This window comes from Tiliqua scincoides, chromosome 2 (assembly GCF_035046505.1).
Source record: "Tiliqua scincoides isolate rTilSci1 chromosome 2, rTilSci1.hap2, whole genome shotgun sequence".
Taxonomy (NCBI): Eukaryota; Metazoa; Chordata; class Lepidosauria; order Squamata; family Scincidae; genus Tiliqua; species Tiliqua scincoides.
This window is the reverse complement of record NC_089822.1, coordinates 52,553,557-52,569,523: the sequence shown is the minus strand read 5'-3', so window position 1 is coordinate 52,569,523 and position 15,967 is coordinate 52,553,557. Positions and strand designations below refer to the sequence as shown.

The following is a 15,967-nucleotide window of genomic DNA, read 5'->3' as shown; positions in this document are numbered from 1 at the left end:
ACTGAAAAAATGGTTCAAAATTATAACAATCAGGATGATATCACACTTCCATGATCCCCTGAACAAATGCTGGTAACAATTATTTTCATGGATAGCAATAATGTTTTAAGCATGCTTTTCCACACAGAAATCCTCCATTAATAGTGATAAAGACTCAAAAGACAAGAGAAACTGTTACAAGAACAAACTGTATCAGACTGAGCAACCTGCACGTCAACATGACCTAAAAATGCCAACTGAAATTCTGTCAGAGTTACACAGAACCTAAAGGAGAAAAGGCAACAATCACCTACAGAAGTACTGCATTTGTTAATATGAAAACACATACACTCCAATAACTAATAAACAATGAGGCACCCTGTGAGATATCATAAATAAGTGCAATGGCTAAGAAAAGTTCTAATGCTGAAGAAACAAGCCCTATGACTTATTGGTAGATGTGTTTGTTTCCAATGAATAAGACAGGATTACAGCCTATGAGCCCAATTCTATTCAACTTTCCAGCACTGGTGCAGCAGCAATGCAGCCCTGAGATAAGGGAACAAATATTCCCTTACCTTGAGGAGGCTTCTGTGACTGCCTCCCCACTACAGGATGCAGTGCTCGCCCCATTAGCACAGCTGCACTGGCACTGGAAAATTGGATAGGACTTACCGAAGTCTTACCAAACACAATGGCTTACTTCTGAGTAAAATAACACCATTTTCAAACACCTCTATTTATTGTTTTCTTAATACAGGTTTTTCATTTAACATTGACAACAATTCAAATCTTGCAACTGCTCTTTATTAAAAAAAGAAGAGATTGTACTTCTTTCTGAATGATGAATTTCTCTTTCCTAACATAGAGAACAGCTCCCCATGCAAAAGTAAAACCTGCAATATTTTAATTGTTTCATTGCAAGAACACATTCTACAAAACCTGTTCAATATGAACCACCTGCATTTTCTCTCACAGAACACGATTATAAGTAATATTAATAAGGATATTTGTCAAACATCTCAAAAGAATGTCAAATTTTGATGTCATGCTTTAGTTTATGTACGTTACAAGTGTCAGCTAGAAAGACATTAATAGCACGTGCCATCTTCATGAAATATTTTAAAGTTCACATTGTCTTTCCCTTCCAGAAAACTGGAAACGTATAGCAAATGTTGTTGCTTTTCCCATTTTCATACAAATCTTCATTTACCAGTGAAGACCCATGTGGCACTTTAAATATGCAACCCATAGAATTATAGCCAATTTGAGCTCTAATGTCTGCTTACATTTTGCTGATATTGTGTTTTCTAGAAACACTAAAGTCTGCTGGGCCTGCTCAGCTCAAATCCACATGTAGCTCCTCTGTAAATGTGTCATTCTGTAGTGGACAAGCTGTTAAAAACCCAATGGTGTGTTTCAAATTCCCAGATCTTTTAGTAGAAGGATTGATGCTCAGCAGTTGCTGGACACTCCAAAGCAAACTCCTTCCTCCCCTCCCCGATTGGCAGTAACTACTCTTTTAGTCTTTCCATTGGAAATTGAGAGGGAATCTTTGGCAAAATCAGCAACTCCTATTCCTGCCACTCTCAAAGGGGACACACACTCCAATTCGTACATGAGTAACAGACAACACTGCTACTCCCTGTGCTTGGGAAAGAGGGAGTTTGCTGGGAAGATAGGCTCTCTGATGGATAGGGGCTGCAACCAATGCACAAGGACTGACCCTCAACATTTATGCAGTTTCAGTATGTAAAACCCCCAAATGAGAGGAGTTCAGAGAGCTGAAGTGTTAGCAAAATAGCTGGTTTTCCTGAGGAGAAATCTGGCGGCCTACCTGGTCCTGTTGAATATTTTGCCATTTTGGCGCCACTGCACCCAGTACTGCCAGGGAGGACAGAACAGGGCTGTAAGTTCCACTGAACTGAATAGGTTTTACTTCCAAGTACACTTGCTTGGGACTGCACTTTGAGATAACCAAATTGCAGATTATTTTTAAAAGGGGGTGTTAATATTACTTACAGAAATATACCCTTATAACTGCTACCAGACTCTTCTCCTACATGACATCTCCCTTTAATAGTACAGGTAGCCTACTACTTAAGGAGATTCAACATACAGATCTCCCAACTTAAGGACAGCCAAATTGAGCTTTTGTGCAGGTGAAGTCTGTTGACTCCAACATTTTCATGCAGGTGTGATAGTGCTGGCTTTTGGGACAGACATACTGTTGGGTCAGTCCTAACCATCTTCAGCAGAATGCGTAGACATTCACTAGGGAGTGAATTATCTATTTTACAGTAAAACATTTCTACTGTTTTTCAGTCACTACATAAAGTTGTTTTAATTCTGTTTATGATACATAATAAATGAAAGTTTTAATTTCAGACCTTTAGAATAGAGGTACTACCTGTACTACTTCTAGTTAACACTTGCAGAATTAATGCTTTTGAAGTAGCAGGACATTAACTCATTTCATTTTCAAGGTGCTAGTTTTTCATCTTCAAAACTAGAAATTGCTCATATGAAAACAGAGATAGCATCGCTTCATAACAGAACTATATATCAGCTACGAAAAACTTTAAGTCATTCTGTTTTTGTTTCTGTTGAACTCTGTTCCAGTGGCTTGGGGCAAAAGACACTAGTGCTTCGAAGCACAAGTACAGCCAGATTGCCCTTCACAATATGATATCAGGATTGGAATAATAAATAGCAGTCTCTAGAAATGGGACTACATAGTCAGAAAGCTGCAAGCACATTTTCAGACAAAATTTAATAGATTTCTTACAGGTCCTGCGCAAAAAAAATTATAAGAAGTTTGGAATATCTTGCCATCACCACCACCTTGTATTATAAATATATTTATATTTCAACAACTAGACAAAAGTATTTAATGGGAGTACATTACTACTTGATAGCCATCTTGATAATTACTAAAGACAGAAATCCTTAAAACAAAGCAAACACTTACCTTTCCTTGCTGCATAGAGCAATCCACACATCCCACTTGTATATTTCCATGTTTCGCTCCAGGAATTATTTGTAATCTTTCAAAGTCAGTCCCTAGGATCACAATATCACATCCTGATGCATATGCCTACAAACCAAAAGAAAAAAACCAAAATGTTAAATGATCCAACACTTTACTTATCTCAGGGCACAATCCTAATCAGGTCTACAATGGGGCTTACTCTCAGGAAAGTGTGGTTAGGATTGCAGCCTCAATTGATTTATCTGAATGCTCTGTGTGTGTGTGTGTGTGTTGCTTTTTTAACAGGATCTGATATCCTGTTATCATCCTAGGGAAAATCAGACATCATCCTGACATCATCCTAGGGAAAATCATCTACAAAGATCCTGGCTAAGTAATTTTTGAGGGTGAGAAAGTGGGCAGGCAGAAGGGGGCTGGGCTGTGCAGAAGAGCAATAAACACTCCTTACATGGACCTCAGAACAAGACCAGATGAGCCAGACAGGCCATCTTTGGGCCTCACAGCAGTCAGCTAGGTGCCTTTGGAAAGTCTCATATAGGCAACAGCACTCCTGTGTTTTACTCTGTAATTTCTCACTCTCAGAGATATACTGCCCTTCATCGTGGAGGCTCTATTTAGCTATTGTGGTAAACACCAAAGGAGACGTTAAGGTGGAATGGCACATTCAAGATTCTCTACATAAAAAGTGGCACGTGGTATGCTGCGGGTTGGCCACCCTGTTACAGACAGAAATAGCTACACACATCAAAATCTGCCTGTGAGCTTCCACAAGTACTACTAGAAACAGATTGTGGGACTACATGGACCTTTGGCCTGATCTAGCAGGACAATTGTTAGCTTCATCATGCAGTCATGATGCAGGCCACTTTCAAATATCATGAATACAGATCAACTCCTGGGCGTACAGTTTTCTTATTAGGATCAGCAAAATAAAAGTACAGAGATAGTGAGCAAGCTTACATACAAACATCATGCAGTAAGACACCACATGAATTGTACCGTTGAACCCACCCTTCCTGAAAAGCAACAGTGTACATCCTGAACTAAATTGCATAAGGAACAGCCTGTAATCACCTTATTCCCTACCTTCTGCACTGCAAGAATTGAGGCATACATGGGGATTGGGCTGCCCCTCAAAACAGATGCAATATTCTTTACCAGATTTAAAATTTTAAAGGTTTCATTTATTTTTTAAAAAATTTGGGAACTACAGACATTAGATGCAATCCAAATCAGATAAACACAGTAATGTTAGACACGTGTTCCTGGCAAAATATTTCTCTGACGCAGAGTAACTTATTCACACAATGTGACAAGCAACGAAAAGCGAGGCTGTCTCAAAAAATTACAGATATGCATGAGTAATGCAAGTTCTTTGGTTTCATTCAAACAGAACAGAGCTGAACTCAATGCCGAAAGAAAGAAGCAAACACTGTGTCTCAGACAACTACAAAGGTCTTAACGTGCACTCGATCTGGGGTTGGCTTCCTCCACCACAGAGTCCCCAAATGAGGTAACAGACCACCTTCTTACTACCTGGTCACTTGTTTATTAGACAAATAGCACTGGTGGATTATACCCAAAGCATCTCTAGCCTAGAGCTAGTTAGTGCTATTGCTCAACCTTTGGCTTGCTGTCTTTCCAGCCTTATGCTATGGCTCCTCCTTGTCCATTATGGAAGTGAACTGTGCTGCTCACAGTATCTATACTTTAATTGTATTTTTTTTTTTACAGTATGGTTGACTGTGACTTTTGGTCTATCTATGCAAGTAACAACAGGTGCAGCCTATTTATCCACGGAACCGAAAGTCACACACACTTTTGCCTCCTTTGCCCTGCGCTGGTGTCTCACTCCATTTCCAGGCAGCCCAAAACACTGCATAAAGGCTCTGCCTCAGCTAGGCAGGGAAACAGCCCTGGAAGAGGTTCCCCTTGCAAAGGAACAGTAACACTCCTGGAGCCCCTGAGCCAGCAAAGAGGCTGAAGAGGGGAAGGGGGGGCCAAAAACACATGCAGAACATGTAGCCAGAACATGTGCAGCAAGGTGGAGCTCTCTCTCTCTCACTCACTCACACAGAAGCAGGTGCGGTAGCAACAGAGGGGACTGCTTTAAAAAACCCAGGGAGTGTTTGCCAAATTCCCCCCCCCATTAAGATGGTGCAGGCAATCACAAACAATCCCCCCTCCCCATGGTGCAGGCTATCACCAACACAAGCAAGCCTTCCCAATAAGCAAAGTATGAGATATAGCCTACAATATTCTCCACACTTTCCTGGGAGTAAGCCCCATTGACTACAATGGGGCTTACTTCTGAGTAGAAACGCATAGGGCTGGACTCTTAAAAGATCAGCATCCCAACTGTGAAAGAAGCCGGGCAGCTGGCAATGGGGAAGGCTGAGTACAAAGGGGGAGGAGAGGGGATTGATAACAGCTGCCTTCCATCAGTTGGAACAGCAACAGTTTCCTTCCATCCGGAAGTGTCAGGCTGTAGTGTATTTGCATAACTCTATGGAATTTAGCACAACAATTTTTTTGTTAATTGCGCCAAGTCATGGAACGGAACTAACAAGGATAAATAGGCTCCACCTGTACTAGCATTACACAATACTTCATAGAACCTTTGCTAGAAGCCAGATTCCCAGCAGGAAGGCTTAAGTTGGCCTGAAGAAGCCATTCTGGTTATTTCTTTCCCTACCTTTATCACCATTTACCTCTACCAGCTGTCTTCAGCATCCTCTTTGGTATCATTTGAAGGCAGCAGCAAGAGACACTCCTGCCAAAGTCTAGCCACATTTTCCACGCCAGTTGCTAGGACCAGGCAACTCCTCAGTGGTGCAAAGCAAGGGGGAAGAATGGCACACCTATTCATGACTATATACTTTCATTGATTATAACTTTAGGTAAAAACCTTTGCACATGTTCTTGAAAATAAGCCCCACTGAACTAAGTAGAGTTTAAGTAAACTTGGATAGGATCAGAATGTACATTTCCACATGGAATTTCAACACAAGATTTTTAAATACAGTTTGAAGGTAAAGTCAGATGAAGAATTTAAAATCTAGTCGTTGCTGGAGGAATGACGACACACATACACATTCCAAATATCCATACAACAGTTGCTAGGCTGGATCAATAATAAATTGGTGTACATATGTATTAATGAGGCTTCGTGCCAAATTTGCACTAAAACTGGCAAGCCTGGAAAAGAAAATCAAAATAAGTTGGTGGCCAAGGCATTTATTGAAGTTTCTCTTGGTTACTCCTTGTTCTGTTAAAAATAGTAAACCTGCAAATTGCACATCACAGGACAATGACTATTTACAGAAAAAATTGACAAAGGACTTATGCGTAATGTAGCACTGCCTGTTCTGTTAATAGTACCACTAGATTTCCAAAGTCAGTATAAACAACAAATAAGCCTTTCCCCAAATGGTCATTACAGCAAGTGTTATTAAGACAAGCAACAAATGGCCTTCAACTGTGAACACTATTTTATTGGACAGTACCCACAGCGACACTCACAGAAAAATTTTAGCAGCAGTGGTGCACCACAAAGTTGTGTAACTCCTAAAGAGGAAATTTTCAGGAACATAATGAGTTTATGCAACAGACAACTCAATAGCATCTGCTAGCACAAGAACTACTTTGGAACCCAGGTAACTTTCTCCAAGAACAACCCTGAGCAGCATCCTCCAACTTGCGCAAAAACATTACTACTAGTGCAAGATACATCTGGAAGCAGTGGACAGTATGTTATAGAAGAGACTAAAACTACAAAAAGGCAGTGAGTCCGTATAGCCCAGTCCTAGACACAGTTATTTCTAAGGAGAATACAGTATGAATATATGCATAGAAGTATCCTTTTAAAGATCAGACTTTCAAAATGCAGCATGAGAAGTAAACTCCCCTTTTGCTTGAGCTTACAGTGATTATATTGGTTACAATGAAATACCTGAAACTGAATGTACTGTACTAGAATGAAGCACAGGCTTTTCATATATTTTATGTCACTACAGCTTATATTCATTACTGGAATGATTTACCCAGGCAGTACTGATAAATCCCAAGGATCAAAAAATGTGATGCTGGTGTTTGAAAGTATTATTATTAATAACAGTATTTATTATTACTGTTAGTACTGACATTTTCTCCAGTTCTGTACATACCTACTATTTAATGCTAATGTGCTGGCTCCTAAAATATTGATCTTACTGCCTAGGATTCTAAATGTATTATCAGTACTGATCCAGGATTTTTACATGTTGGCTGCAAGAATTACAGCCTGTGTAATTATCAGTGTAATAAGCTCCACAGAAATCAATCAAAATACCCATGCAGCCAAATTGGAAAAAATTTAAAAAACCACAAAAGAATCATAATTCCATCATTAGGACCAACTAAAACGTCACCAAGTATTAAGCAATCTTTCCAATTCACCAGAATGCTTCTTCATACTGGATACTAAGTAAAATAAAATCTATTCAAAAGAAGGAAAGGTGTTGCTGGGCAGAAGAGATAAGACATTACACCAATATGTAGTTCAATTCTATGACTATTTACTTGTAATTAATCTAACCAAATTCAAATGGATTTACTCATTACTCTGCATAAGATTATAGTTTTACAGTGCAATCCTATGCACGTCCACCCAAAAGTAAGTAACATAGAATGGAACAGGCCAGGCTCACAAGTAAGTTTACAGTCTTAATTAGGTTAAAATGTGCTACGTACAAAAAATATCTTATGTTGCACCAATACCTGCTGGGACAGGAACAATAGCTTTTCTACCTTCCAAAATACAAAAACCAGAAGATATTCAGATCTAACTCTAGCAGTGCAAACCAGAGCATGTTTGGGCTGCAATACTACAACTATAGTGTCCAGGTATTTGCGAATAGGGTTACAAATTGGAGCTGCCATGAAGACTACTAAAGTAGTCACATTCCACATCTCACCCTTAACAGGGTGATTGGTCATGGGAGAAAGGAGCAGTTCTTCTACTACAACCTTAGTAGAATGAATCCTCTTCCCCAGCAATAATTTTCTCATAGGAGGGAAATCAATTTTGTCTTGGGAGGGAACACATGAGGTCAGGAAGTTGAACTTTCACTGAAGCAAAGAAAAGGCCTTCCAAGTCACCTCTAGGATAAAAGTGTCCTAAGCTATTTGTGATATAATCACTTCCATGCATTCACACCAACAAGCAGTTACTGTTGACATTACTATGCTCTTGAACTATTTGGTAAACAATGCTTACGCTCACTTATTCGTCTTTCAAAGCAACAAAGAACCTGCCAGATCTTGAAGAACTAGAATTTTACTAGATGACACCATGGAGGAAGGGTCCTTAGTTCACTTGGAGAGCATATGCTTTGCATGTACAAGGTCCCAGGTTAAAGCTCTGCCAGTTAAAGGAGCTCAAGTAGCAGGACTGAGAAAGAAAAGCCTCATACCAGGATCAGAGATGCCAGTCACAGAGTACAATGCCAGGTTTTGATGGGCCAATTATCTGATGTTTATAAGGCAGTTTCATATGCCTAGATTTGGAAAGTGAAAGCATTTTAGTTCTCCTATGTAGCAAGAAGATCTCAGTATCTTAGAAACAAAAGTATACGTTTCCACTCCTACAATTCAGTTCCTTTTATAGTATTTTTTTTAAAGTCTCTTCTCTCAGTCTAGGGTAGACTGCTTTGTTCTGGTCCACATGCCAACTAGTGCAAAAACTACCTAATTTTTGGTGCTGCTGTGCAATAAGTATACCTGTGCTACCGGGTGGGATTTCACAACCCTCAGCATACCATTCTGTCCCCTGCAAAATCAGTTTGCACAACACAACTTCCCTGCAACAGGACTATACTAGCTCAGAGGCTGAACTGCAGGTTGTGACCAAGGAAAGGAGCTGACCCAAACACAAATTAAATAATTCTAACCTCGAATAACATTCAACAAAACATTTATTCTGTAAAAGAATCTCAACTGTGTATGTTTAACATACAAGCCATTTTCAACCAATATGCTGTTCTGGGTATTCTGTTAGCACTTTGAAGTATATTCTGATTATCTGAAACAAATCAGCATACATCCTCAAGTTTTGAGCTATCTGAGATTTTTGCTGACAGCCCCAATGAAAACAGCCCCAAGTATAAACTAAAATAGCTCAAAGAGGCATTCATCAATGGAGTCCTTGTCCCGGCCGTCAATATGTCATAGGACAAGCCTTGATGACTTTGACAGTCCATGCACTAAATCACAACCCACAGAACAGCCTTCTTACAGCTTTTTCACATACAGTAATGTTTTGCACATCATGCTCCATTAACTAAATGCTGGGTTTCACATGCTATGCAAAAAAGGGCAAGTCTTGTGACCTAGGAAATAAAGAGTGATATTTTTAAAAAATAAAGAAATTTCATATTCTGTCTTATCTCCACACATGCTTACCCAGCACTGAAAAGTTTTCCCTAGAACAAGTATGGATTCCTGAATCCAATTTAAGCCTTCTGCGAAGGATCATGGAAGCAACAATTAGAAATTATATACACATAGCTCTTTTAACATTATTTTTTGCAAAATATTTTCTACATTCACTCTTACAGCCTTGCCACATGGCGTATTCTTTTAACTGCAAAAAGAGCTCATGAAAAGTGCATTGAACGTTCACCCATCCAGTGCTGTACTTCCATTTCTGGTTCAACACTGGTATCAGAGTTTAGAAGGGAGAAAAACACTTTTAGGAATACACTGCAGGGAACAAGAAATTACAGTGCCCATCTCCAGCATGCTCCTTTACATTTAAAGGAACACCTCATACTCCTGAATTGCATGTGAACAGGACAGTCATATGACAAGGATCATATTGTCACATCTAGTTTCACCCTCCACAGAAGAATTGTTACATAGCTACATAAAATCACACTTCAAGAGGTACACATATATATGTTATTTTTTTTAAAAAATATGCATTTTACAACCACTGAGCATCAGCATAGATGTCTTTTCCTAATTATTCAATTATGTGAAAACTTTTTTATTGTTATTTTTAATGTTGGTGGAGACACATGCAACTATCACCTTGGCTGCACGGTTCAGACTGTTAGACTTCCTGGCCTTTTTAACATCTTTTTAACATCTCTTAACATCTGCTCACAGGCCTGATCCTTTTCTAATTTGCTGCCCTATGCTCTTACCTGATTAGTTTTATCTGACTACTGTTTTTATGATATGTTATGTTTTTATCTGCTTTTAAATTATGTTTTTAACTTGTTTTAACCTTGTTTGTAAGCCGCCTTGAGTCCCTTCGGGGAGAAAGGTGGGGTAAAAATAAAGTATAATAATAATAGTAATAGTAATAGTAATAAAGACTCTTAACACAATTTTTGAAGCTGCATGAACTTCAGTAAAACTTACAAATTCACATTTGGGCATTGCAGCCAGAACTCACATAACCATCTATGTTTTTCCTGCTGTTATCAAATTTATTGTTGAAAAAGAGTCATTACAAAACTCAGAGACAAGAAGCATAGCAAACTTAGAATATATAAATGCTATAGTCATCCAGTTTCATCAATGTCATCAATGATTTCATAGAACCAGTGTAGTACACTCTCAAAAATACACTAGTAAAGTTTCTGTTTTTCTTAGTCTACCTCTCCAGCAAAACTGACACTCCCAGTATGATGTGGAATAGCCCAATACAGCCAATCAAAACATAAAGTAATTAAGTGGGAGGAGGGTGAGAGAGAAAGAACCCAACAACCTGTGCAGTAGGCATGAAAAACTAAGGCAGAAATATCCTGGAAAATAAGAGCATTTGGAAGTTTAATTAGAAGTTATATCTAGAAACACACCTCATTTTTTCACCTTTTAGTAGTGTTAGGATACAAGAAAATATTCACTGTAAGAACACACTACCAACAAAAACAGTTTTCGGAAATCCCTCAATCATGGTCCACGTTGTTAACTATAAACTTTTTAGGAAGTTTAGAGTTTTCAAGATGACCCTGTCTCTTGACTGCACTATCAATCAGACACTTTTACCAGCATGGAAGCCAGGAATATTGCAGCTCAGAACTGAACGAACAAGTACTGTGTCATGTAAACTTGACTTTCAAGTTTGGACTTTTTGATACATAAGTACAATTGCCAGTGACAAAACATGCAGGTGACCAGCTACAGAAAGAAAGTATGTGTATGAGGAAGGAAAAGATCTGAAGTGTTTCTTATGCCTTAAAAAGGCTTGACAGTTATACATCTATGAGTGCCAAGTATTTCCCTTTATCTTTTTATAAGATTCTACCTCTGGGTTTGTTTTGAACACTTGGACCTTTAAAACTAGTATAATGAGAAAGAAGGTAGCTCTGAGCATGTAAAGAATGCCTTTCCCTACATGCCTGGAATTGAGGCATGCTCAGTACAGACAAGTTTAAACCACAACCTTAACCCAAGGTCTCCCCCCCCCATTTTTCCCCCTTTTTTAGTAGACTAACACCATGTGATGGATTAGTGTCCATCAGATTATGGGTGTACCATTACAACAGTGTAGATCAGCATTTCTCTCAACTTTTATCTCCCGCTTCACCACTTCACATGATTCACCTATTGGAAGGTCCACCAGAAGTAACTGGTGATTGCCAGTTACAACTGAGTTGAGGTGAGATGCAATGTAACAACTAGTAAGAGGCACAGGGCGGACAGGAGGGCTTTTTAGAATGGGCAAAGAGCTCTGCCTACTGAGCCAAGCCTCCTACTGATGTTTGTCACATCATTTCACCCTTCTCACTGCTGGGCAGCAGATGTCTGGGGAGGGTGGTCCCACAAGTACCACCAGACACAACCTCAAGTACCACTGATGGTATGAACAGTTGAGAAACACTGGTGTAGTTATTGTCATGTCATTTCACTTGTGTTGCTGGTGGGCAGCAGAAGCCTGGGGGGTCCCACCAGAAACCAATACCACTGAATGGTACAGGCACTGTCACATCACCTCACTCATCTCACTGCTGGGCAGTGGGTGTCTGGGGCTCCCACATGTACCACCAGACACCACCTCAAGCATCACTGGCGGTACCCATACCACTGGATATTGTCACATCACTTCACTCATCTCACCGCTGGGCAGCAGATATCCCCCAGACACCACTCAAGTCCCACTGGTGGTACCCGTACCACTGGCTGAGAAACACTAGGGTGGTTACTGTCATGTCGCTTCACTCACCTCAGTGGTGGGCAGCAGATGCCTGGGGGGGAGGCCCACCAAACACCACTCAAGTCCCACTGGTGGTAGCCGCACCACTGGCTGAGAAACACTGGGGCAGTTCCTGCCACGCGGCTTCACTCGCCTGGCTGCCGGGCAGGGGGTGCCTGGGGCCCACAGGGACCCCCAGAGCCACCTCAAGCGCCACTGGTGCAGGCACCGTCGCCAGCAGCAGTGGTGGAGGCGGGACAGGAGGAAAGGCCTTCCGAGGAAGCCACATGCCCGCCGCGGAGAGGGCGCCGGCCCGACAGGGCTGGCTCTGCCTGCAGTCCCGACGAGGGCTCGCTGCCAGCTGGGGGACGGACTGGGCGTGCGCGGCGCCTCCACAGCACCGGCCGGTCCCTCCCGTCGCTCTGCCGGGGGGCAGCGCGAGCTCACTCACCGTGAAAGGATGCTCGCCGACGCTCCCCACAGAGAAGCAGCTGTGCCCGGGGTTGACAGCCCCCGTCAGCACCTGGTGCAGGTTCATAGCCCGGCCCGCTCCGACCGGTTGCCCGAGACCCGCTCGCCCCACCAACTGCCAGGGCAAATCGGAGCCGCTCGGCCGCTACTAGTCCCGCAGGAGGAGGAGGTGACGGCGGCACATAGTGCAGGGAAAGACCTCCCCGAGCCCCGCCCCTTCGTGGGCGTGGTCTGTGGGGAGCGTCAACGTTGACACCGCCCCCTCAGGCACACGCAGGCAGGCGGGAGTGCGCATGCGCCCTTTCTTTCCCATTCGCTCTGTCAGGTAGTCTCGTCCTCCGCAATCCGTCTCTACGCACAATAGTCCAAGCGCGCGCGCCTCGAAGTATCGCGAGATCTGTGAAAACCGATGACGTCTTCCACTCGACAGACGCCTTTCACCTTCTGCCTCGCATCCCTTAGTGTGCGCATGCGCTGATGCACAGACCTTTAAAAAGTGTGGCTTTGCTGCTTACGCAGCTGGGCGTGGCTAGTATCACGTGGTTGAGGCTGCCTGGGCAGGAGTTCTGCGTAGGTGTCCTTCCTCGTTAGGTTCCCTAAGGCTGCAATTGTCAGCCACACTTACCTGGGAGTAAGCTCCATTGACTATAATGGCACTTCTGAGTAGACATGCATAGGATTGGGCTCTGAGGCTGTCGTCCTATCCACTCACCTGGGAGTAAGGTCCATGGACTATAATAGGACTTGCTTCTGAGTAGACATGCATTGGATTGGGCTCTTAGGAGCTTGTTGCTGCAGGGTGTGCACCCAGTTGAGGTTTAAGCCCAAAGGGTTACACAAAGCATGGGTGTGTGTGTGGCTGCCTCTGAGGAAGTTGAGATACAAATGATTGGTGGTGGTGCGGTGTAGTGGGGAGTTGCTGAGGTTGCCACTTCTGATTGAAGCTCCTTCTGCAGAGGTCCCACCACCATCCCATGATGTAATGTTGGAAATTTTCCTTCCTGCACTTCAAAATATTTCCTTCTTTACCCCAGGTTCTTCTGGAAGTCCACCTCATCTAACCACATTTCTTCTCCCTTCATGTCCTCCCACCCCACCCTGCATTTTCTCCATGCTCACCTGCTCCACTGCAGTGGTAGTGTTCAAAATTCCCCTCCCCCACGACGAATAATTCCATTTTCCCCCTATTTTGTGCCTATTTTTCTGCATACTTATGTAGTAGATAAAGAGGTGAAAGACAGAAAAATTTTAGCCTATTTTCCATTATATAGCTCACTTTGAGCTACTGACAGCCCAATCCTATGCATATTTACTCAGAAGTCCCATTTGAGTCCATGGAGCTTACTCCCAGGAAAGTGTCAACAGGATTGGGCTGTGAGTTATCCTGTTAAAACCTTTCACCTAACTTAAATGTCACAGATGGTTTCAAATCAAAGAAGCTTTGGAGAAAGAAGTTGGTAATTCACTGAAGATGGCAGAAGCTTTAGAACAGGACTAAAAATTATGGGGTGCAAGTTGCTATTAATGCACTAAGATTAATTAATGCACTAAGTGGGAAAGGCACTGTACATAGCCTGAAAATTACTGGCTACATTTGGAGCTGCATTCTTTTGCTATTCATGTTGAATGAATAACATTAGGTAGTGATCCTTCTGGAGAGATGCTGTGTGACAACTGCTTTGTTGCTCTCATAGTTAACTTATTCCTAGAAGAAACAATTACTGCGCAATCCTAACCCCTTATGTCAGTGCTTTCCAGCACTGGCATAGCAGTGCCAATGGGGCATGTGCTGCATCCTGCAGTTGGGTGTCACTCATGGAGGCCTCCTCAAAATAAGGGAATGTTTGTTCCCTTACCTCAGAGCTGCATTGCCCTTATGTCAGTGCTGGAAAGCACTGACATAAAGGGTTAGGATTGCGCCCTTAAGCACATTAACAGAGTCCAGAATAGTAGTAGTAGAACTTTATTATGGTCATAAGACTAGCCACATATAAAATATCAAAATATATAAGTATACAAAAGTATGCAATATATTATGATTAAGTTTAAAACAATAAAACAGTTTATAATTATCTTTAAAACAGTTCTGAGGTAACCAACCAAATCCTTTTCCTAATGCCCATTGCAGCAGTAAAAAATTTAGTGACACTATATGTAAACATAGGATTGGAATCAGATAACAGTACATACATACATTGTTGCTCTGTGCAACCAAAAAGTCAGCCAATCAAAGGAGAAATAAGTTCTTCACGTATCTTCTTGTAATATATACACCGCAACAGAATGTGTTCAGTTGTTTCTATCTGTTCCATTCCGCATAGGCAAAGGCGCTCTGCCCAGGAGATCTTTTTGTACCGTCCCTCCTGCACTGCTGAGGGTAGTGCATTAAGCCGGGCTATCCAGAATAGTTTGTAACTATTACCAGGACCAGAAACAAAAGATGGCAATGCTAGGACTCTAAGATGAACAAAAAGCCTACCAAACCAACAGTTCCATCATTCTCACTTTGCACAAAACACTCAAACACTTCAAAGACAGCATGAAAGAATTCTCACTTCGCATGCTTCACCTCCTTAAGGTGAAGGTGACCTGCAGATCCTGAAGCCATTACTGGTTGGCACAAAATAACTACATACCCAGCTACCAGACTTTGGCAGCAATCCTAACCAATTTTCCAACACTGACATAAGGGAAATGCAACTCCGAAGGGAACAAACACTGCCCTACCTTGAGGAGGCCTCCATGACTGCCCCCCAAATGCAGCACATGCCCCACTGGCACAGCTATGCCAGTGCTGGAAAATCGGTTAGGATTATGCCCTAAGTGTTACTGGGCCCAATCCTCTCCCACTTTCCAGCACTGATGCATTCATGCTGTAATGAAAGCAGCCCATTAGCTGCAATGAAAGTTTTTTTTCCCCTGTTGTGTAAATAGTATGTGTGTGGGGCAGGCATGATCCAGATTGGCACTGCAATGGGCAGAAGTAGAGTTCAAACCATTCCACTCCAGTTAGGATCATAGACCCCCCCCCCCAATTCTGTTTACATCAGAAAAAGCAGGTATGGTATGGCAGATGATGCAACTCACTTCCTATGTAGTTTAGTCCAGCATAGTTTAGTTGAATTCAGATCCCACTATACTGAAAAAGGAGCCTGAATCTGTGAAGAGTGAGTCCAACTCCACTGCAGAAATAGCTAGATTCATCACTATTTCCCTTTCTAAAAGGAAACCAAAAAGCTACTGGAAATTCCTTTTCAGAAGAGTGTTCTCATTTCTAGTTGTCATAAATGATTACAGTACAGCTGTTCATGATCATATGTTAGTGACTGCTGATATTTAGA

General features: G+C 41.8%; 1 protein-coding gene across 1 annotated transcript in view; it reads right to left on the bottom strand.

The window, feature by feature from the left end:
• The window catches only part of DMXL1 (Dmx like 1), a 108,458-nt gene extending 95,671 nt beyond the window's left edge, over nt 1-12,787 (bottom strand). Inside the window, exons 1-2 of the mRNA XM_066613988.1 lie at nt 12,607-12,787; nt 2,951-3,076 (exon numbers count right to left, since the gene is read on the bottom strand). Coding sequence (XP_066470085.1) covers nt 2,951-3,076; nt 12,607-12,693 — 213 coding nt within the window. The 5' untranslated portion in view covers nt 12,694-12,787. The remainder of the gene's footprint in view (nt 1-2,950; nt 3,077-12,606) is intronic.
• Between the last annotated feature and the right edge of the window lie 3,180 nt (nt 12,788-15,967).